The 23,811-nt window shown below is 40.9% G+C and overlaps 1 protein-coding gene across 4 annotated transcripts in view; it reads left to right on the top strand.

The window, feature by feature from the left end:
- EGFR (epidermal growth factor receptor) overlaps positions 1–23,811 on the top strand; it is a 153,002-nt gene that overhangs the window by 120,866 nt on the left and 8,325 nt on the right. For 3 of the 4 annotated variants that reach the window (XM_010713117.3, XM_019616726.2, XM_031554009.1), the window contains 14 exons: positions 1,417–1,516; positions 3,364–3,521; positions 7,079–7,114; positions 8,594–8,735; positions 9,825–9,947; positions 10,573–10,671; positions 13,908–14,093; positions 17,320–17,475; positions 18,340–18,415; positions 19,570–19,716; positions 22,034–22,131; positions 23,005–23,172; positions 23,269–23,316; positions 23,466–23,571. In XM_010713117.3, coding sequence (XP_010711419.1) covers positions 1,417–1,516; positions 3,364–3,521; positions 7,079–7,114; positions 8,594–8,735; positions 9,825–9,947; positions 10,573–10,671; positions 13,908–14,093; positions 17,320–17,475; positions 18,340–18,415; positions 19,570–19,716; positions 22,034–22,131; positions 23,005–23,172; positions 23,269–23,316; positions 23,466–23,571 — 1,643 coding nt within the window. The remainder of the gene's footprint in view (positions 1–1,416; positions 1,517–3,363; positions 3,522–7,078; positions 7,115–8,593; positions 8,736–9,824; positions 9,948–10,572; positions 10,672–13,907; positions 14,094–17,319; positions 17,476–18,339; positions 18,416–19,569; positions 19,717–22,033; positions 22,132–23,004; positions 23,173–23,268; positions 23,317–23,465; positions 23,572–23,811) is intronic. The other variant, XM_019616725.2, reaches the window with a different exon arrangement.

Here is a 23,811-nt window from a genome sequence, read left to right as displayed (position 1 = left end):
AAAAATAATAATAATTCAGGGATTTTTTCAGGCACGGGGAAGAATTCAGGCCCAGTTCTGAGCATTAGTCACACCCACTGCTCCTGAGCATCAGGCCTGCTGGGAAGCTATCAAGGAGGTTAGGCATTACCGTTCCTTCCCAAATGGTATAAAGGAATTTAAATCCCCAATCTGTGCCTGTCATGTTAAAAACATCAGGCAAGAGTCAGAGATAGCTGTCATCATCAACCACAGAGGCAGTCGTAGAAACACAGCCACTCCCCATAGGCTTTCTTGCTGCAAAGGCTCTCCTTGTTGTACTCAACATGCTGGATTTGCTGAACTGCAGCACGTTTCATTAGATCAATGGGTACCCTGGTGTGCTCAGGGGCTGTCACTGAAGGAACAGAGGGATCCTGCTCACCAGCCAGGTTAGTAACTTGCCCTCCAACCTGCAGTGCTGCAGTTAAGGGAAAAATAGGCTTCACCTGCAGAGCACTGGGTGCAGTAATTCCAGGCAAAATATTGCTTCAGTTTTTCACAGGTCGAGGAAAGCATACCAGTGACTCGTATCAGGGCTGTGGCTGTTTTTTTTAGTCAGTTCATCATATGATGTAGGCAGGGAAAGCATGGCTAGCACCAAAAAATATGCTGATCTTCAGTAATGTGCAATAGAGTAATGCTTTGCCATCCACAGATTTGTTGATGTAAACACTTCTGCCTCTGTTTCTTACAAAAATCTTTAGTGCTAAACAAGAACTTGACAGGATGCTCATGCCCATGATAATTTGTCTATCAACTTGCCATTCAGCAGCTGTCTTTTTCATAAGTGAATTCCCTCCAGCAGCTTTTATGATCTGAAGGGCAGATCTGGGCATTTTTTGTGTCCTATGACATGTAGATGAAGTTTAATTAATAACTCTATTACTTGAAGGAGAACAGCATTATTGCTATTGAAACCATCTGCTCCCAACTTTCATATTTTAGTGATTAATTATGTGTTCTAGGGAGGGCATGAATTTAATTATCAGAGCATTGCTGTTTAACTTTCCTAATTATTATTTGGAGCTTTAGAAACACTTGAAATTATTTTGCTCATCTCTTTGCATCACTACCATTTAAAAGCCTCTGGAAATCTTTGAGAATATTCTGTGTCATTAGCTTAAAATGGAAAGTAAACTCATTTGTAGTGTGTGGCCTGGAGTGCCATGTGTTCCACTGCCATCCAAATTTCCCTTTCCCTTACCTCTCTGTTGAGCTGAGAAAGTGCCCCTGGTGTGCTGACATCAGGCAAGATGGTCCTACACTTCCACCTGTATCAGGACAATCACCCCAATGGATTCAAGCTGGAAAAGACAGAAGGTGGAGAGACGAACAAATGTTAAGCCTCACTAATTAGCTAGGGCTTTATTATTTCTCTTTTTTCTTTTATTCCAGGGAGCCACGTGAGTTTGAAAGGGACTCCAAATGCCTCCCCTGCCACTCAGAGTGTCTGGTACAGAACTCCACTGTATACAACGCAACCTGCACTGGACCTGTAAGGATAGACCTGGCTTACGCAAACCAGTACCTTGGGCTGTAGTTTAGTATAATGGGATGATCTTGAATTACCACTTACCCTTTGCCACAATCAGGCAGAGATCGGAGAGAAGGGAAAAAACAGTGAGCAAAATCTGTTGTTGGTGGAGAAAAAAGCCAGGAGAGAGAACTTTAGGATGTGTTTTTCCCCCATCACATGTTTTATCCACATAGCCTCGTAGTCACAGGCATTGTAGGGTCTTTCTTTCTTGTGTCTTTGTGGAAAAAAACATACAAAAAGAAAGCATAACTGAAGATATAGTAATTTGGGAATGTGTAATTATTGAACAGCCAAGTTAGCATGAACAAATTACACTTCCTTGCTCACAGGAAAAGGGTTGTTGAAATAGTGGATTAATATAGTAGCTTGAAAAGACCTGTTAAAATTGAGATTTAAAAAGTGCTTACTGAAAAATACCCAGGATATAGTTTTTACTTAAAACTGTTTTTAACTAACTAGGTTAAAGTTTATAGCCAATGTTAAAGAAGTTGTAGGCATAAAGCATGATAGAAGAAAAGCAATCAAAACAAAATGATTGGATTTTCTTACTTTATACAGTTATATACATTCATACCTACACAAAACACTTTTACAAAAGTCAAAACAGTACAGTCTTGCCAGTCAGTCCTGAATCTTTCTCAGTGTATTCTATATATTTTTTCTTTAATTTTCAGAATACCCTTATGTGTTATGAAATGTTCTGTTTGGCAACTGTAAATGAAAAATAATTCAATTTTAATCAGATAAAATTCATGTCTTAATGACAAACCTGTAATTCTCTTTAATCTTCCTCTGTCTCAAAGAGCCTTTCTCACCAACTGAAATCAAATCACCTGCTTTTTTAGAACACCTCTTGCCATCTCCTGCAGCCTCTGTATTTGACCCTTGTCCATCAGTCTGAGGAGTGACTGCTTAGCAATGTGAACTATTTCCATCCTCCCTCCCAGTTCAGACCACCATGGCCTAAGGGATGCCATTAACATTATAAACTACTTCAGGAGGTTCCATATTTCCCAGCATCTAGTAATTAGTCAATTATATTAGCCTTTAGATATTACAGTAATTAAAGTAATCTTCACATGGCATGTCTTACTGTAGTTCCACTGAAACAAACAGTGTGGATCTGGTGTAGGTTTTTTTGTGGGTTTGTTTTACTGGTTTCCCTGATTTAAAATACTTACAGCATTCCAGGTGCTGTCACAGTCTGAGTAAAAACAGTTCTGCCAAAAATGGCCAGAGGCATTGCCTTTAAACGCAAATGAAATGCTATTCAAAGTTGAAAATGCATGGCATCCTTGGGTAGTTTCCATTTCCTGTGCTTCTCAACACAGAGAAACCAGGGAAATAATGATTTGGGGCCAGGACTTCAGAGAGAGATAAGCAGAGCCAGCCATCATTTTAAATCATGTGATGGTAAATTGCAGCAGGAAATAGCTAGGCCTTCTGTTTTTCAACTTACCCCTTAATGGAGTGTCCTTAAATTATTCCCCATTTTAAACAAAAAAAATTGTGAGCTTTCCCATCAGGCAGAGGACAGAAAAAAAAGAGCAGCAGGAACCATGCAGCAACAATTCCAACTTGATGAAGCATTAGTTTTAAACAGCAGCAGGTATTGCCCTTTGTACAGTCCATCCTACAAGAGCAAAAACTTGTAAGTATTTCAGGTAGCAAGGTAATGAAATCACAAAATGCTGAAAATGTTCCACAGTTGAATGCAGAGATATTTATGTTCTGTGTTTCTTCCTGAAGTGTAAGGAGTGTAAGGAAATAAATCATAGATGAGTTGTTTCTTTTCTTCTTTGCAGGGCCCGGATCACTGTGTGAAGTGTGCCCATTTTATAGATGGTCCCCACTGTGTGAAGACCTGCCCCGCGGGGGTGCTGGGTGAGAATGACACCCTCGTCTGGAAGTATGCAGATGCCAATGCTGTTTGCCAACTCTGCCATCCAAACTGTACACGAGGGTGAGTAAAACCTTGTTCTGAATGGAGAGGAAGAAGTGGAAAGCAGAAGAACAGCTTGTTTCAGGCTTTCTCCCTTCCTGACTAGTCCCATTTCAAAACACCAAGAACAAAAAATAGCAGGAAGTGAAAGAGGTCAGGCATACACAGGTAATGTAAGCAAAGTGCAGTGGACTTTGTAAATAGGAAAAGTTCAGTTGCACTTCTGTACACAGAAGGATCTAGGCCATTTAAAACAGGATTGTTTGCTTATTTTCTGGTATTTTACAGAGCTTTCCCACTAGTGGTGCACTTTTTCTTTTTTTTCCACCTGACTGGGCACAAGGTCCTCTGTTTCTGGGAGGAGCATCAGTGACATCTGGTGGATGCTGAGCTCCTGGGGTATGTTTTTCCCCAAACCTTTGATTTTTTAGGAGGGAAATTCCAGTGGGTGTACCACAGTGATTTTCTTCCTCTTTTTCTTTCCACATCATAGCACATCCTGGAGTTCTTTTCTCCTGTTTCTCCTGTGACTGCTTGGGGATTTTGTACACCAGCTTCCTTCTGCTCTGCCTGTAGTACAGCTAGGAATATATGCTCCGTTAAAGAGAGCAATGTCCCCAAAGCCCTGGAATTACTCAGTTTGTATCTCCAGCAACTAACAAAACACAGCAGCTTGATTATCCTGCTCCATGTTGAGGGATCTGGTTTTCTCATGGATTATGAGAATCGAAATCAGCCACATCCAGTGAAGTAAAAGAGAGGGGGACAGCACAGCTGTAATTACTAGGACTAGATGATGAGTCCTGCCTCCAGAGTCTTCACCAATGCTGTGTCTTACTGGTCCTTGTGTTAAATACCAGGCGGTTTTAGGAGTGGGTGAGAAAGTGGGGTCTGATAAGGAAGCTTGCAGCTGCACAGTGCACACTCAATGCCTTTGTCATGTTCTAAAGGTTTATGACAAATAAAAGGCAGAGGAAAATTCTTGTAAGGCTTTGAAAAGCCCAATGGTTTTCCATTTCTTTTATGATTGTGAAGTAACTTAGGCTGTTAAAACTCAAGTCCCCTCTGAAAGGCCATAAATCATAGCAGCATTACATCAAATTAGGATCTGTGGGTCGAGGAGAGAGTTGTTAAAATATTGATGGATTTGGAAAATATATAGCTGTGTCTGAACCAGGACAAGGAATATTTACATAGAGAGAGGAAATGCTGGGTTCAGGATGTAATACTTTCAGGAATTGTACACAGCACAAATTTTGCAAAAAGTAGAGAAATATTTCAGAGACTACAACTGCTGCTAGATTCCATCCAATGCAGCCATAAGATCTTGAGGCAGTTTATAACACAAGGTGACATTTCTCATTTGGGTGTCATCATAAAATTCCACATTAAGGAAGGAGGTTGTATTTAGTCTTGGATAGATACGTGTCATAGTCTTTATTTTTTCTTTGACTTGTGAAATGAATTACATGAGATTTGAAAAACACACGCGATCTGTCATTTTATTCCCAAACACCTTTTAACTTTATCCCATTAGACTTAATATTGATGGATTTGTGTGGGAAATACTTCTCTAAAAAAAAAGAGCACAGATGAAAATCTACCCCTCTTTTCCCACTTTCTGGCCTAGAAAAATAACTGGTCAGTCATTCCTCAGACTTCAGGTACTATTTTTGTTTGCTGTTAGGAAGTGCATGAAGGCTTTACCATAATAAAGTAGCACGAAAAACAGAATTTTTAGAAAGAATTAACTTGAAGGACTATGGTCACATTCTGGAATAATGCAAGAGTTTTTTTTTATTTCAAATAACTAACAGGAGAAGTTTCACATGCTTTGTTACATTAGCATATAGAAATTCACATCCAGGTGACTGATAGAGTGTGATAGGCTGAGATCTTGGGTTCTAGATCAGTTTTCTTATAAGTGCCCAAAGAAATAAGCCTCGTGCAAAGTGAGATACATCTCCTGTGTCCACAGGCAAGCTGGTGGTTCTGCTCTGCATGTGCAGCCTCGCTTTGCTTAGTTACACAACTAAGCAAACAAAACAAGCTGTAGACAGACAGAGAATGCTAACAGAGCAGACTCCCAGGATCCAGGAACCAGTATGCACAGTACTTCCAGTATGTCCAGGACACCAGGATGCACATTCTTGCATGGGAGACCAGTGAACTCACAAGACCTTCCAGATGCTGGGTCTTGAAGCACTGTGTTGGCCTCAAAACAAGTCAAATACGTGGGGAAAGATCAGAGTAATGAAACCAAACAAATAAACAAAAACCCAATAAAATGAGTAGTTGCTTCCCCTCCTACCCCCCTCGACCTAGGTCACTCCATGAAATAAAATCTTCAGCTCCACCTGCCATTTTGAATTTTTTCTGTTTCCTCTTCTCAGTAAGAGGGAACTCAGGGCACTCTTCCTGGAACGAGTTTACTCCTTAACCCATGCATGATCTCCTCTGTAGCTGCTTTGGTATGATGGACCTTAAGTCAGCACAGAGAGCAGATACTACAAACTGAACTCCCTCCTTGCTGTGCACTACTTTTCAGAGATGATGTAATCCCCTCTGTAATGCTCTCCTTCCTCAGCAGACACCACAAAGACCACAGTTCCTATGAAGAGCATACATCTTTAGCCCAGCAGCACTTAGGGAATGCACAGTGCCCCTCAAGCCTGTTAGAGCACCGTGTGAACACAGTCACTTGTGTTTTCATCCATGTTATTTTTTGTATCAAGCTGCCAAAATGAATTTTGGACCTTTTAAATTCAAGTGCAGGGAGAATGACTTGCTAGTAGAGTTTCTTGCTCTTTGGATAGCTGTCATACCTTTTTGCATTACCAGTGGCATAAGATCTGAGATTCTGAAAGAAAAATATAATGGACACTATAGCCAAAGGGAGTGCTGTCAAATCCTGTTTTCTGATGCAAGCATGTATATGCTACTGAAGCTTTCTTTGGCAACAGAAAGCCTGGAAATGGGAATCCTTAGCTTCTCAGGACACTGAGATAATGCAGGAGGATCTGCAGCTGTGCATTGCCTTGTAGCTTTCTGCCATCATGTATTCCTCTTCAGTCAGCCCCGAGGTCTTCTTTGCTAGAACAAATGCCCACACAGAGCCAGAGCACTGCTGATAGCACACGAGCTGTCACACAGCTGTCTCCATAGCTGTTTATTTTTTGTGGCTTCTGAGTCTAAGCTAGCGATCAGTTGTTTTGAAGCTGGTGGATAGGACTGCACATGTAGAAACCACAGAAATATATTGAAAATTAAGAAGCAGGGAATCCAGGTCCATTTGAAATCTGTATATCTGTGTTCTCTCCCCACTCTAACACATAAAAAGATGTTTTAAAATATTCCTTATAATAATTACACAGCATAATTATACCTCTGTGTAAAAGGTTCTGGAGCAGGGCCATTGTGTGATGTTTGTTAGAGTATGTGATTATTATAAATACCTATGTTGGTGCTTGTACTGCTCTGAAACATAAAATTTTCATCAGTAGCACTCTTCTTAGCTGGAGTTATAGGAGTAGGTATGCCCGAGCTAACATGTTAGTAGCACTCGTTTGTTTTTACAGGTGCAAAGGACCAGGTCTTGAAGGATGTCCAAATGGGTGAGTATTTCATCTGCTACAATTAACAACAGAGCTTGAAAGAATGCACGTGTCAACATTTCTGCAGTGTCTGCTGGATGTGTAATGTTGAGGCTGAAGCTTGGTAAAGTCGTGCTTCAGATTTGTATGAGGAAGTGACCTCATACAAATATATAGAAGAACTATAAAAATGACTAAGTAATTAAGAACTAGTCCTACTGGCACAAGATTCCGAAACTTGTTCTGCTTAGCTTGTCAAAAGGAAGATCTAGGTGAGACCTGGGTTCTGATACTGGGAAGGAAAAGGAGAAAGGTGGAAAAAGAAAGGATAATGGTTTAGAGAAAGAGATACGTTTAGAATTGATGTAGTTAATTCCCTGCATTATAGGGAAATAATTGCAGAGAACCTGGGTGCTTCTCCAGTCTGGAACCCCTACATCTTCAGCCTCTCCATGCAAAGATAGACATTCATTCTTCTCATGAGATCTAATTTTGCATTGTTTGGCCTCTTATGTTGCTCAAGAACATGTAAGAAGTCAACAGGTTTCTCTGAGTAAGAGAGGGATTTAGTTTCTGACAATTATGTTATGCTATGGCAAGACAAATTCAGTCTAAAAGTAGTGTTAAAATGTGACTTTATTTAATAGCAATCCCCAAGGCATCTGTGATGGATCTCCAAGTACAGACCAGTAGACAACCTTGGGATACAGGGTTTTCTTTTCAACTTAAGTCTGAAGCCAGCCAGACTCTTATAAACAGGCAGCTATCAGTACATGCAACACAGACTGTTCACGTGCTACCCAGCCTCAGTCATTTTGTACTTGGGGAGAAGGCAGACAGTTTGTAGTACATTGTGACCCATGCATCGTGCACCCTCACAATGATGATATAAATACTGCTGTCAGCTTCATCAGCAGTATTACAGTTGTGTATGCCTTTTTGATATCACTTTACCTACGTGTATACAAACCTGCAAGTACCTCATCTACATGGAGAGCCTTCTCTTTTCCCTCCTGCTATGTGATGTTAAAATCACCAGGGTAAACAAGCAGACCCATCTCTGCAAGGCTCAGCACTTGGCCATAGAAGCACTTTTTTTCTGAGGAAATTGGTTTATTAAAGGTTGCTTTGCAAATATGGAAAAAAAAAACTACAAAAGCAAATGGCACTGAAATGGGAAATACAGAAAAACAATCATCTGCAGGAGGAGGAGATGGCAGAGCAGTGGAGGAGAAATCTCCACTGCTAAGCACAGTAGAAGTACGGATGGTCTCATATCAGCTCAGTTCTTTTGATTTTTCACTATTCCCTGGTGATCAATAAACACAAACACTGGGTGAAGAACTTAAAAATACAGTTACACGAGACTCCTAAAATGTCAAATTGATCTAGCGGAGTGTGCAATAAAAAATCAGAAATGTATATGCAACCTCTGTAGGTTTTTCTTAAATCACACACCTGAGCATTTTCTTCTCTTTCTGCATCTCTGGTGCCTGGCAGCTCCAAAACTCCATCCATCGCGGCTGGTGTTGTCGGAGGACTCCTGTGCCTGGTTGTGGTTGGTTTGGGCATTGGCCTTTACCTGCGGCGACGTCACATCGTGCGGAAGCGCACCCTGCGCAGGCTGCTGCAAGAGAGAGAGGTGAGTACTGCAAACACATCTGGGACAGGCTGCTTTCCTGAGGGCAGCGAAGCTGGACCACCTTAAGCCTGAGAGCTGCAGCACCACAGATCTGCCTCGTAATTCAATAAGCCCAGGCTTGGCTGCCATGGCGTCTGCCACACTCATTGGAAAAGAGGCAGTGGGCACCTAATATCTTCTCAATTAATCTTAAGTCTGATCTCTGTGGATATAATTTTCCAAAACCACAGGGATTTAGATGTATAAATCTTAGTGGCGATCATTGAAAATTTCTACTCGAGGAAAAGACTGCCTGAGGGGTGATGTGTAATGTGTTTGCTGATCTGTGCAACCTTGCCATGTAAACCCTCAGCACCACACCCTCAGCACTGAGTCATTTCTCTCTCCCAGAAAGCCAAGTGGCAACAAAAGAAAATCAGTAAAGGGAAAAAACTGACTTACTTATCAGAACAAGTGTTAAATATTTCTATTTGGAGGCCATTGCTACTGTTTGCAACAAGGCTTAGATCAAATTTTAACAGTCAATTCAACTTTTCCTTTTCAATTTATAAAATATTGTGCTCATACTTTAAACTGTTGTTTTTAAACGCTGTGGTCTGGGGGAGCTTACAGTACCATGGGAATTTCATCTCATTAAACAAGAGCAAACCTGAAAGGTTGCAGGTGGTTCTTGCGCATTACTTTAAACATTTTTATAATTTATATGCAAGTTGAAAAAAATAATCTTATTTAAGATCTGTGGTAATTGCACTGTTCTTCATGCCATATTTTTTAAGTCTTTTATGTCTAAGTCTTCATTTGAACAACAGTATTCCTTTATTTTCCTTCAAAATGGCAGCTGCTGTTCTGCTCAATTTCAGTGAACAGAAATGGTGTAGTGGAGCTTATTTTGATTTATTTTATCTCTGAAATTTGAAACAACTCTAGATATTTATTGCTGTAAGTCAGAGCAGAATTGCCCTCACATAAACTTCAGCTGGAATAATATGTTTGTTATTTAAATGTAGGATTAATTTCCTTCCCAAATTGTCCTGCTTGCTGTACTCCAACCTGCATCTTTCTAAAGCCTTGTTCTTCTGTCTGCACCAGCTTGTCGAACCACTGACACCCAGTGGGGAGGCACCAAACCAGGCCCACCTGAGAATTTTAAAGGAAACAGAATTTAAAAAAGTCAAAGTTTTGGGCTCTGGAGCTTTTGGCACTGTTTATAAGGTAAGATCGCAATGTTTCTCTTCCCCTCTTTGTCTTGCTCCCACATGGAAAAGCCACCCAAACAGAGCATGAATTGAGAGCTGAGGTTATTGTTGTAGATTTTTTTCACTAGCTTTCATAACTTGTATGTGTTGAACTGGCAGATACTGCTAAAATTGTCATTAATTCATTTATTAATTTGATAACATGGGATTTTTTTTTTGTGTTGCTGAATCTATATTGCTGAACCAGTGATTTATAAATTGTAAGTGGCCAGGTTTTGCTATTGCAGTTGCCATGATGTGCTAATTAATTAGTTTTCTATCCAAGTAAGGTATTCTTTATGCATGTCTTGGGCTATAGATGCAGGTAATTAACATGGGGGTTTTTTGTGAGTATTTTTTCAAAAAAATACGGTTGAAGTAACAAAAAAATGAAATGTCATTCCACTGATAGGATTGTTTTAATATCTGCAAGACACAATGACTTTTTGCATATTGATTGTCAAATTTTTTGTTGTTTGCTTTGCCTCCCCATTGCTCAGAATATTTAAGTCTACTCAGACGATGTAAAATGTGTACATAATTGTGAGAATTAAATTGTTAGACATAAGAGCTGAGTAATTCTTTGTACTTCTTTTTGGTAGGGACTTTGGATCCCAGAAGGGGAAAAGGTTAAAATTCCTGTTGCTATTAAAGAATTGAGAGAGGCTACATCACCAAAAGCCAACAAGGAAATACTTGACGTAAGTGTTCATATTTGTTCTGCCAAGTTGACAGTGGGCTTTGAATTTTTTCCTCTAGCAGCTAAAGGGATTTCAGAACTTTGGCTGGCAAGAAATATTTAACGTCCCAGCCAGAATTCTTCATATAAAATTGCAGTCATAATGCAGTTGTTTTGAATCCTGACATTGCAGATTGTCATCACGTTGTTGCTTAGTTATAAAGGAATAAGTTAACTGTTAATCCACAAAGAAAAATTCCAGCAGACTAGTTTTGCAGCCATGAAAAGTGAAAAATTATCTCACTTCCTGAAAGAAGCTTGGGAATTTTATTTTCTTACTCAGATAAAACTTACAACTTCACAAAACAGGGAAAAGACTATGAGGCACTGTTTCTCACATGCTTTCAGAGGGACAAAAATCAGCAGTTCTCAGATGGCTGAGATCTCTGTTAGACCTTGCCAGGTCCCCAGGAACTGCTGACAGCTATGGCTAAACAACTATGGTCTGGAAATTGTCTTACAGATTTTGTCTTTGGACTTCTGGAACCAGTTTCCTAGCATTATCCCATGGAGAGAAACCACTTATTTCCCCTGAGCCATTGGACAAGACACAAGCAGCACAGACCCTTTGCCCCTAGGCCAGTCTCACACTTTTCCAAGTCCCAGACCCACATGGATCCTGTTGCTGCTCCAGTGCATCTAGGATAGGCTGATTTCCTCCTGCATGGGCCTTCCAGGGGCAGTTGCGCTCTTCACAGTGATAAGGAGTACAATATAGTTTTCACAAATTGAACTGTGTCAAATTCCTGTATAGTGAAGGAAAGGTTAATTAATAAGCCTGTGGTACTGCAACCTGCCTTCAGCAGAGCAAGATATCCGAATGATACATTTGGTACAAGCATAGACTGTATGCTCTTTGGTGATATCAAAATACTTTCTCTTGAAAGAAGTCAGAAAGATGACTCCAAAAGCTCTTGTCCTTTTGCTACACAACCAATATTTTAAGGTCACTGAAACATCAGAGATAATGACAATCAATTAAAGGTGATTTCTCCTACAGAAACATGCTAGGCATCGAACCAGCTCATCGGCTTTAGTTCCTGTAATCCAGACAAGCTCTCACTGACTTTATTAGGGTAGGGCTAATTCAGAAGATTGTTGTTGAATACCAAGCATACTTGGAGCAGGTCAGAGCATACACAGAGACTTCCAAGATAAACAGTTGAAACAAAGGCTCACTTTAATGTCTAGGACTACTTGGAGGGATCCTGGATGTGCAATAGCTCCCCTCTGCTCCCTGTGAGGAGGCCGTGGCCCTATTTCCCTATTACCAAATCTGGGAGATCTCTGAAAGCTGTGTGGCTGAATGCCAACTCCACGCCTCCAGCTTCCCTGCTCTGCCCCCAAGCCAGCCCAGCAGGGGCTGTGTGGCAGATGGGCAGAAAGCAGCTCCGAGCCTGCAGATTTCTTTTCCCCCTGGTGAAATTAATACAGCAGTGGAGCTGAATCCCAACAGGAAGCAATGCTAGGAAAAGACACCCCTAATCATTATTGCTGCTGGGTTTTGAGGCCTGCTGAGATTAGTGTATTTTGCTCTCTGCTTCCATCTAAGCATCATACAGTAAATTCACAAGATCGTCTTAAAGCGTCATAAATGTTTACATAATTGAAGAGCACATTATATTCTTTTATCTTTCCTCAAGCTCCCTTACTCAGCACTCTCCTTGACAAAGTATAGTTTTTCAGTTACCTGCTCACATTCTGTAGGATGTTGAGGATCCCTTAATTTGAGTACTGCTGGAAATCATCTTTACTCTGGCTGCCTGGAGGCCACTTGCATCCCATTGGCTCTTAAACAAAGAAACCAAATGCAGAATTAGCACCTCTGAAGAAACGGCATTATGTCATGTATTGCTTAGGCTGGAATGTCATGCAGCAATTCCAGGGACAGAACCTATTGCTTAAGAATTGGGATTGTTTATTTCTTGAACGTCATTGCTATAATATCTTTGTTTAATAATAGTTCTTACCAGCTACACAGCTATGTGACGTCTGTGGAAAGCTTGTTAGGTGATGAGTTTAGTGCTGTGGTATGTCATTTCTTAAGCTATTAGAAAGTGCAGATTTGCTTCTTTCCCTGCTGCGTTAGTGCTCTATGGGCATTGACTATTAGTTTAGGCTTCTGGGGGCTGCTGACTTAATGCTGAAACTTTCAAGGGATAGTTAGTTGGTGCGCTCTAGATGCTGAGTTAAGATGCTGAAGCTCACTGAATGGAAAAATCCCCGTTTATTTGTTTAATTGTATCAGTTTTCATTCAAAGTTCTTTTAAAATGTCCAAAATGAAAATATTGTAAAATCAGATGGGAAGTTAGTTAAAAAAACTTCAGCTTTACTTTTTTCCCCTATTGTATATTACTCATAGGATTGCTCAGGTTGTGAAAGATCTGCAAGATCATCAAGTCCAACCACAACCTAAGCATACTACCCTAACTCTAACAACCCACCAGTAAACCATGTCCCTGAGCACCACATCCAAACAGTTCTTAAACACATCCAGGGATGGTGACTCAACCACTTCCCTGGGGAGCCTATTCCTTCAGTCTCTCCTCATAGGCCATATTCTCCAAGCCCTTCACAGCCTTGCTGCCCTTCTTTGCACCTGCTCCAGCACCTCCATGTCCTTTCTGTACTGAGGTGCCCATTACTGAACACAGCACTTGAGGTGAGGCCTCACCAGCGCCGAGTACAGGGCAGGATGACTTCCCTGGTCCTGTTCACCACAGCATTCCTGATCCAAGCCAGGATGCCATTGGCCTTCTTGGCCACCTGGGCACACTGCTGGCTCATATTCAGCCGACTATACCATTCTTTGAGCTGGCACTTGACAATGGATCTCAATACAAATACAAATCCCAAATTATAATCTGTAAGTAGTTTTTGCATGAAAACCTGTGAAGTCTGAGTGGCTTATCCCTCATGGCCATGTTAAAAAGTATATTAAGATTTTCTGGAGGCTGCAACAGCCTCTCTCTTGTCTCTTAACTGCGGAAAGAGCAAAGAAGAGGTACCATGTTTACCTTGCTCAGGGTGAATAGGCTTGAAAGAAGAGTTTTTCAGGTATTTATGAAACTCAAACCCAAAAGGCTTTATTAAGGTTTTCATAAAATGTATAACTATCTTCTTGATATCATAGAGAAATATTTTGGTCATACATAAGAGAGTGTTTCACATCCCTTTCTTCCCTTCTTTCTTCTCAGGAAGCCTATGTGATGGCTAGTGTTGACAATCCTCATGTGTGCCGCTTGCTGGGAATCTGCCTCACTTCCACTGTGCAGCTCATCACCCAGCTCATGCCTTATGGCTGCCTCCTTGACTACATCCGAGAGCACAAGGATAACATTGGCTCCCAGTACCTTCTCAACTGGTGTGTGCAGATTGCAAAGGTAAGCTGACCAGCTTGACTTTGGGGCCAGCTAAGACTCAGGCTGCGACACAGATATCAGGAAATATATCATGTGTTTGTTTCCTTGCCTGTCTGCGCAGGTCTCTGTATTTCACCATGCCCCATAGTTCCTGGAGACATGATACACATCAGCAAGCTGTTGCTTTGTTTTAAACAATTTATTATTTTCAAGCCACTGAGCAAACAATTTGCTCCTAGGCAGCATAATATTGTCACCAATGAAAACTAAACACCCAGTGATGAAACAGTTGTTTAATTAAGTTGTGACGGAGAAAAGAATCTGTCATTCTCATAAGAAAATGCTGCTTCAAGTTGCTGTATTTATTTGGGCTGTGCCACAAGGCAAACAGTAACGTTAAATATACCTTCTAGCATGCCCTGGAGAATGACCCTGGCTTTTCAGGCTGAAATCTGTGTGGTCTGGGATCAAAACTGCTGATTAATAAATACCATCTGGCTGTGACCAAAGACATTCCAGGCACCACAGGGATTTTTGCAATTCAGATACAATGAGTTGGTGCACGTGATCAAATTGAAATGGCCACAGTGCTAAATAAAACATTATTATCACACCTGGCACTGGTTATCTGCCTGTGCTTGGAGCTAAGGAGAAGAGAAGCAAAGGAGATTGAAGTACAGCTCTTAGCAGCAGTATGCTGCGTGAAAGATGGTTCAGTATGTAAGAATGGGGCAAAACCAATAGCTGTGGTTTGTCTAAGGTTCGCTTTGTGAGATAGCATTATTTGCAAAGTCTAGATGCTTAATGCTGCTCATTTCAGTAATACCAAGTTAACCACACACTTACCACCTTATTGGTCCCTTGAGACCTTGTATACATCTCAGGCTATCCTGGCCATGGTTTGCTTTCAGGAAATGTATCCACCAGAAGTATACAGCGCATACTTTTCATTTAGTTATGTATATTTTTTACAGCACACTCCACAGCAAATTAGTTTGTGTGTCCACCGGTAATATGAGCTGCCATTATTCTCACTCTTGCACTCTCATTTGAAACCAGTTATTGCTCTCTCCTGGTCTTTCTTCCTGCAGATGATGAACTGGAGGCCACATTTCTCTGCTTTTCTTCCTCCTCCTCATTCATTTTTAAGGTGGCAAAATCAGTCCCCAGACTGATCCTCAGAACACCCCATTTGTTGTGCACTTGCCTGAAACGTTACCATCCACAATTGTTGCTTCTTTTTGATTTTCTTCACATCAGTTTAGCATTCACCTATAGCAACCTTTACCCTTTCCAATGTTGCTTGACCTCTACATCCCCCTTTGTGTTGCTCCATACTGAAGTTCTCCTCAAAGTGCTTGTAAATGCATATGGCCTTTTCCCACCAATGTGTCTGGTGTTTCTGCTGCACTGATAAAGTCATGCCCCATATTTTGACTTTCTCTGGCTCTCAAAATGGGGAGAACAATTATGACCAATATACTTGTGTCTGGAAACTAACCAGAAGGAAACAAGTTCACTGTAAAGTTTATTTTTGTTTCTGTTTTCATAGCTTTGAAATAATTTCTCTTTGTATCTTTCACAAACATTATATTTTACTGAGCCATGTCTTTCAGACAAAATGAGTGTATCCACACCATGTGCAGAAACACTTTGAAGTAACTTTGAACATGTTAGTCTCACACTTAATGATGAAAAAATGGCTTAAATCCCAGACTTGAACACAAATAAAGATCTGTTGTACTTTCTGCATGAGCAGTTCAACATCTTTGGTGTATGCTTATGCATGTGCACAAGTCCTTTGGCTACCAGAGTCTTAAATAGCTTAGAGTGAAACTGATATTCTGCTTTTCAGTAGCTTTGAGTCCTAATAAGTCTCTGCAGCAATACATGCTTAGCAGGAAATGTTTGCTCCACTGGGGTGAGATTTTGTGATTTTTTTTTTAAGATAGTCAGTTTTCTATTGGTAGCTCATTTTTTTTTCAAGAACTCTGCTCATTAAAGCTATATTTGTATAATTAAATGCATGCTCACAGTGGCTTTGTGCCAGTCTGTTTGGGTGGTTTGTTTTGGCAACACAAGCAGCTCTAAGCACAGGGGTGAAGTTCTGCTGAGAAAATGCAGTGGAAGATTCACTGGTGGTCCAGGTTAACAGTGGGCTTAGGAGGGGGGTGGAGTATGGAAGGGAATTACTCCCTCCAGTGCCCTTTCATCAAATTTTGCTCGTTTCAGTGTTAATTTTGTAGGCTAGAAGCACTTTTTTTATTAATTCTGTCTTTGTAAAAATACAAGCATGTAATCTACTGCCAGAAACCTATGGACTGGGAATAATAGTGGTTTTTAGAAAGGATCTCACAGGAAACTTAGAAATCATGTTTTTATTTAATTCCATGCACCACAAGATTGGAGTTGAGGGAACAAAGAATTAACTCTATGGTCAGAGAGGCAGATGTTAGGATCATGCCTTAAAAATCAAACCAGTACAATTAGCAATTTTATCTGTGTGAGAGATTTGTAGTCACTCCAGAGAAAAGTCTGTTCTTCCTTGAGAGAAGTTGTACCAAAAAAGCACATATGCTATGGCACTGAAACTGGAAGAACTTGCCTTTACAAAGAGGACTTCAAAATAGGTGCAACTCTGAATTCAGCCATTACATGAGGGTTTTTTAACTTTTTTTCCTTTTATCATGTTTGCAGAGATGCCTAATTGCTATCAGTGAAAGGGCAGAGTTGTAACAAGGCACAGAACTGGCAGCTTTGTGTTGATGAATTTATTTTTGCTTGGACTCTTCTCCCAGGCCATTTGTGTCTAGATTCTCCCAGAGAGGTTTGCCTGTGTGAATAAGGATGGTGATTGTGCTACCTTGAGGTCACAGGAGTTGCACAACAACAGATGGGTTTGCTCACTCAATTGACAGTACTGTGCTGATTTTATATGTCTTGAACAAAGTCCTAGAGGAACCACATCCTTCTGCCATCCCTTATTTCTCCGTGGTTCCACTTGAATACAGACCCACAGAAAGGTTACTAGAAGACAGTAACATAACTACCTCCTTCTCTGCATAGCACGTGCCCTCATCCTTCAATCAGCATCACAAAATTCAAAACAGCAAATCTTTCTGAAAGGGGAATAGGTTACCACGTGCTGATGGTGGTATGTATACAGTTACCATAGAGAACAGCTGAAGATTGGTGACTTACTTGTGTGTATGAGCAAGATGCCTACCACCAGCCTGTTGTTTTGCAGGGAATGAACTACCTGGAGGAACGTCGCCTGGTGCACCGTGACCTTGCTGCCAGGAATGTCCTTGTTAAGACTCCACAACACGTGAAAATCACAGACTTCGGGCTGGCAAAGCTGCTTGGGGCAGATGAGAAGGAGTATCATGCAGAGGGAGGCAAGGTACAAGGCACTAGAGGATGAACCATGGCGTGTTTGTTGGTGTGTTCATGTGTTCATGCATGAGCCTTTATGTTAAAAATAGGAAAAAAGAAGTGGGCTTTTCAGAAGGCTCAGCTGCAATCTCAGCTTGCTGCCTTTGAAGCCTGTGGAAGTCTGCTGAGCACAGCCAGAGCAGCGTCAGGCCAGTGTGACTGCAGTAGGAGCAGAGGTAGCAGAGCAGCAAGGGCTTTTGAAATTCCCACCCTGAATGTCTGGGAAAAAACAAGGTTATTTAGAAAACTATAAAAATGAAAGCATGTCTGAGTTCATCACATAGCCAGCACCAATAAAACCGTGCGGTTTGTGAATAGAAAGGGAATGCTGTTTATTTATAGCAGAACAAAGACCTGTCAGGCTTGGTTCAACATGCCTTTATGTTGTACTACATGCTGATGAAGGGAATGTATCCTGCTGAGAAATTAACAAAATCTGCTTGCAAATATTGTGACCAGTGACCATAAATGGAAATCAGATGAGCACAAATCGGTCTTTGTCATACCGTCTGAGATTGGATTTTTATTCTGCTACAACAGGAGAAATTAAAAAATTAGTAATTTAACTGTTAAAAATATGGTAAAACTAACTTGTAAGAGATATTAGTAATAGCCTCAAAAATTTCACAAGTTTCCAGGTTTATCATAGTAAGTGAAAACAGTAACAAGGGACTCAGAACTTGCCTGCTTTACCACTCAAATAATTGTGTTGTTTCATTGTGTTTTTTGACCTCCTTCTACAACCAAGTCATTGATTAAACACCACCTGGTGGTAAAGGTTGCTGATAAAATTTGACTCAGCATCTTATGGCTAATTTGCGGATCTTTCTAGGTTCCTATTAAATGGATGGCATTGGAGTCAATTTTACACCGAATTTATACTCATCAAAGTGATGTCTGGAGTTATGGTGAGTCTAAAAACATAGTTTTTGTGGATGTGTTGGAACAATTGCAGTGACATTGAAAAGAGTTCTTTATTCTTCCTATTATCTGAAAATTGAGAGATTAAACCTAAATAATAGGGCAAAATCACCTATACAGCTAAGTCAAATTCCCACAAAACTGAGCAGTGGTGAGGTGTAAGAAGTTTTGCAGAATATGCTTCCACATGATGAGCCCTTCCCTGACAGGAGCTACATGTAGGAGTTTGCACTCCTCCATGCGGTGAACTGCTAAAGAGCAAAAATAAAGCAGTATAATGGGAGGGAGGACACAAAACCATTGGCCACACTGCCAGTCATCATCAGTCAGTGTAACTCCACTTTCTCCTCTGGCACTACTTGAGGTGATGATATAACCTTATTTTGTCATGGTGGCCTAAAATGATTCAGAGTAGTTGCAAAAGGGCAAGCAGTATGATGTGCTCTCTGGGTACTGAGAGGACAACAAGGAAAGAAAAGTAATTGAAATAATTCATTTTATACTTTGTACAAGAGATAAAGGAGCTGAAAGGAAAATTTTCAGAGCAACTTGTTGCAAAATTTCCACTCCATGGTGTCATGCTCCTAGAAGACGTTAAGTACAAATGGTCAGACGCTGTATCCATTTAGAAAAAGTACAGTCTCTGGTTCTCTTAATCCATTTATGTATCTTGGCATCCAAAGTTTTTTTTGAATCCTAAGCTACTGGACAATCACAATAGCTACATCACAGAGTATGTCATCAGCAAACAACACTGAGGCAGATGGTTTACACATCTTTCAACAACTGCTCTTGCTGGTTTCCAAAGAGACTGTTTTAAACAAAAAGGCAACTTGCATTTTTAAATCCCCTTTCTAAGCTGGAGTCAGGAGTCTGTAGCCTGTATTTCCTTTCTTTGCTGCGGGGCTGGAAAGTCTGTGGGATGTTCAACACTGAGACACTAGTTGCGATTAAAAAGAAATAAAGGAAGGCAGGATGATTTCAAACTGTTTTATTAATGTGTATGTCTTTAATATCATGGCAAAAAGTGCTTTGCCTGGATGAGGATCTGTCAGTGTGTTTCTTTCAATTGACAAACACATCCAGGCAAGCTACTCGGCTTCCTCCAAATTTCTGTCACTGTCTTCTCCTTTCCCTGCAGGTGTGACAGTTTGGGAGTTGATGACATTTGGGTCCAAGCCTTACGATGGGATCCCTGCAAGTGAAATCTCCTCTGTCTTGGAGAAGGGCGAGCGTCTGCCTCAGCCACCTATTTGTACCATTGATGTGTACATGATCATGGTCAAATGTGAGTTCAGTGGATTTGTGGGTGCTTTCCTAAGCCCAATAAGTAGCACAGTTGTCTTCATTATGTAGGCATTTCTGTATGTTGTATTCTTGGTGATGGCATGAAAATTAGGTTACATGAAAAGAGCAGTGACAGAGTGCATTCCTGCACCTCATGCCTTAGATGAGAGTAGAGGGCATGATTTTGTTAATTACTAATTCAGCCAACTAATGGTTTATCAACCATTCACACTGCTGGCTGATGTTGTCAATTATTTTAAAATGTCAGGCAGTATAAATCAGTATAATACCATCCATGTGACCTGACACTCTGGTTTTAAACATCTAGAAAATAAAACTAACAGTGACTTCTCCAGGCTCAGCCTTAGTTCAGTAATATGCTGTCAGGTAGGGCACACTGAAGGGCTTCTAAATCTCAAACTCCTTTTTCATCTATCAGCTGCTAAAATGTCAGATTGTAACCTTGTTTTCTAAGCCAAGATTAGGCTGCATCCCTGCCAGTACAGTCTGTGTATGCTGTGGGATGCTGAGAGGCAGCCCACTAGGTGGCATTTAAGATCTTTTCACTGGAACAGACTGTAGCTTTTGCTGAAATATAAGCTGTGCTACAACACCGACCCTGTAGTATAGCACTTTTGGATAGGCCTGGAGAGCCTGTGCATTGCTGTGCTGGGAAAGGCACTGTGCAAGGAGAGTCTGATCCTGTGCTCACTGTGGCGAGAAGGAACCACATCCAGACATGTCCATCTGCGTCCATCAGCAGTGCTCAGACCCATAAGCATTCTCCTGGAAGTCCCTCACCAATGCTGAACCCTGCTGACACCTGAGCCCTACCAGATTTTGGTAATCCTATCTCAGACCTTCAAAAGCTCTGCACAACAGCGTGTCTCCAAATGCTGAGATTTTCTGAGTCCTGGCAGCTCCATTCCACTGCCCTTCTTTAAAGCCAGGCCAGAGCTAGAAGGCTGGCATTTTTCCAGGCACTCAGTCGGGTACCTCTTGCTTATAAAACACTACCAATGGAGTGTCACTACTCTCTTTCATACCATTACACTATATTTAAAAGCAAGAGCATGAGAATGTGAGTCTTGAGCCTTCCTTCTTCCACAGGACTCAGCGGTACATCTTTCATCACTCTGATCAGACCCTGTGTACAGGTTGCAGTGCAGACACTGCTGAAGCCATGCCCTCTTGTCTAAAAGAATTTGGGATTCCCATTCATCTCCTTTTATAAAGAGAAAATATAAACTGAAAAGTTGGAAGTTATTACACATAATTTTTTAAACTATATTTAAACACATGCAATTAAAAGATAAATTCAGAAGCAGTAGATGCTGCTTCTGCAACAGCAGCTTACTTCCAAAAGGTCCATTTTCTCCTAAAGTGAGAAGAATTTCTTTAATTGGTAAGAACTGGAAGACTTTAGCACAACATCATATCTTCAGCGTGACAAAAAGCTACTGGCACTGATGAGATTTTGTCCAATGCAGATTTCAGATGGCGTATTGTCACTTTGCTCCTCCATTGCCTTGGATAAGCCGCTTTTATGAGTTCTCTCAGACATGCTAAGATTAACCTTTCTTACTTCTAATTTTAAACACAAGTGTCTATATATCACCTCATCTGTTAGTTGATATCGGAAAGTGTGGATTTTCTAAGTCATTTCACATGTAAAGCCACCAGTATCAATATTAGAAATCTCTTCCATCATTAATCCACCCTAAGCTGTAATTAAACTTCATTTACTAATGAAATACAACTTAGGTATGGTATCTTTCAAAACATTTTGTAGATGTAAATTTTAGAAAATATCTGGTACAGGGTAGAAAACTGCAATGCTTTAGATTTCCCAGGATTTCATGAAGCAGCACAGTAAGGATTAGGCAAATTACAATATATCTGCAGGAACCTGTTGAAAATACTTTGCTTCTCTTCCTTCAAGAGGGTTAGACTGATCCAGACTGGCCCCCATTAGCTGTCCTCAGGTCTTGTTCCTTACTGTCACATTGTTGACCTTCTGTCCAAGCAGAGAGAAGCCAGGAAGAGAGTGGACAGGCTTAGGCTGGAGCTTGTCTGGCCTTGGGATTTTGCTGCCTCCTTCATGCTTCCCAAACTGCCAGGATGTACTTCTTAAATGCTGACCTTCACACCAGCTAGTGTCTGGTTAATTAATTTTTTATGGTGATCTCTTAAAGGCAGCTGCTTTCTTCTTACCATGTATAGCACTGCTCTTTTAGCTGTTACACTTTATTTCAGACTCTGTGTCTGATTGCTGAAACAATTTCAATTGTGCACTGCTCTCCCTGCTGTCCCTTCAGGCTGGATGATTGACGCAGACAGCCGTCCCAAGTTTCGTGAGCTGATTGCAGAGTTCTCCAAAATGGCTCGTGACCCTCCCCGCTATCTTGTCATACAGGTACTAAACACAGTGGTAGCAACACATCTAATGGGCGTTTATTATCGGGTCCAGAATGATTAATGATGAATAGGAAATCAAATTCCTGGTTTGGACAAGTTTTCCACATAAAAGATGCCAGGCCACACAGGCTAATATCCCCATGGTTTGCTTCCTTCTGAGGCAAAATGATTTATCCTGCCCATACCACTTCTGGGTGCTGCAGCAAAAAAATTTTATGTTGACATTTGCTTCAAGCTAAAAGATCCAACACAAATGGTATAGGTGTGAGGATGTGAAAGCTGACTGAAATGGCAGAGCTCTGTGTTTTAGAGAATCAGAGAGCTGAATGTGTTAGCCTGTTTATCTCCTTGCCAGTGAAGGATTATTTCCTGTGATGTTTCCTGAAACATGATGTGGAAAGAGAAGCCATTTAGGAAAACAAGAGCAGTTGTGGAATAGATTTTGAACATCCTCTCTGGCACTGATGATAAGATGAAACAGCGTAGCTGTTTGTGGCAGAATGTGAGCTTACACTCAGTAACAGCATGAGTTGAGAAGATACACTGCAAATAATTTCTAGCACATGCTGATAATTTAAGGACAGTTCTTGCCTTCCAGGTCTTAACACATTCAGCTAGAACCACAGACAGAATTTCAAGACTGGCCAATGTTTTCTTAATACTGGTTCCTTGTCTATGCCCGATAACCTACTGAAGTTCTGAAATGCTAACAGAGTTAGAATAGTGTGAATATTACAAAATATTCAAAAAATAATACAAAAATGCAGATATTTTACAGCAGCATGGACATTCCAGGTCCAAATTCTACTGATAGCGAGGGCTTGAAGGAATTCAACTTGAAGGACTTCTCTCACTCTGATTTGTCTCATAGGGAGATGAAAGGATGCATTTGCCCAGCCCTACAGATTCCAAGTTTTATCGCACCCTGATGGAGGAGGAGGACATGGAAGACATTGTGGATGCAGATGAGTATCTTGTCCCACACCAGGGCTTTTTCAACAGCCCCTCTACATCTCGGACTCCTCTCCTGAGTTCATTGGTATGAAGCTTTTTCTCTCTGAAAACAAAAAAAAGAAGTAATGAGAGAGTGAACTGTTTCTCATTGTACCTGTATTTTCTCTCTCCTTTTCAAAAGAGCGCAACTAGCAACAATTCTGCTACAACCTGCATTGACAGAAATGGGGTAAGTAGAATGACTCGTAAAAAAGGAGTAGCAGCACTGCATGACCACTTTCCTATTGAATCCCCCTCCCTACTTTTATACCTCACTTATGCAAGTCAACTTCTACAAAACAGTCCCTGTAATACTGAATTTCTGCATTTCCAACCTAGCAGGGGCACCCTGTGAGGGAAGACAGCTTTGTCCAGAGGTACAGCTCAGACCCAACAGGTAATTTCTTGGAGGAGAGCATAGATGATGGCTTCCTGCCTGCTCCAGGTAAGTACCTCTCCTATGTTTCCATTCTAGGGCTATTCATTCACAAACCATTTGATCAGTTAAGACTCTTGCATAAATATAGTTGTCTTCCTTACTCTTTGAGAGAAAGGAAGCAATCTAAATGTTTCCTACCTTTTGCTTTTACTCAGTAAACAAGAGTGGAAATGCATGCACATATCCCTTTCTTAAACTTTTTCTGACTGCTTTTGGCCATCTCTCATTTCCACTCCTTCATGAGTC

The sequence above is a fragment of the Meleagris gallopavo genome, chromosome 6 (assembly GCF_000146605.3).
Source record: "Meleagris gallopavo isolate NT-WF06-2002-E0010 breed Aviagen turkey brand Nicholas breeding stock chromosome 6, Turkey_5.1, whole genome shotgun sequence".
Taxonomy (NCBI): domain Eukaryota; kingdom Metazoa; phylum Chordata; class Aves; order Galliformes; family Phasianidae; genus Meleagris; species Meleagris gallopavo.
This window is presented reverse-complemented; position numbering and strand designations above follow the sequence as displayed.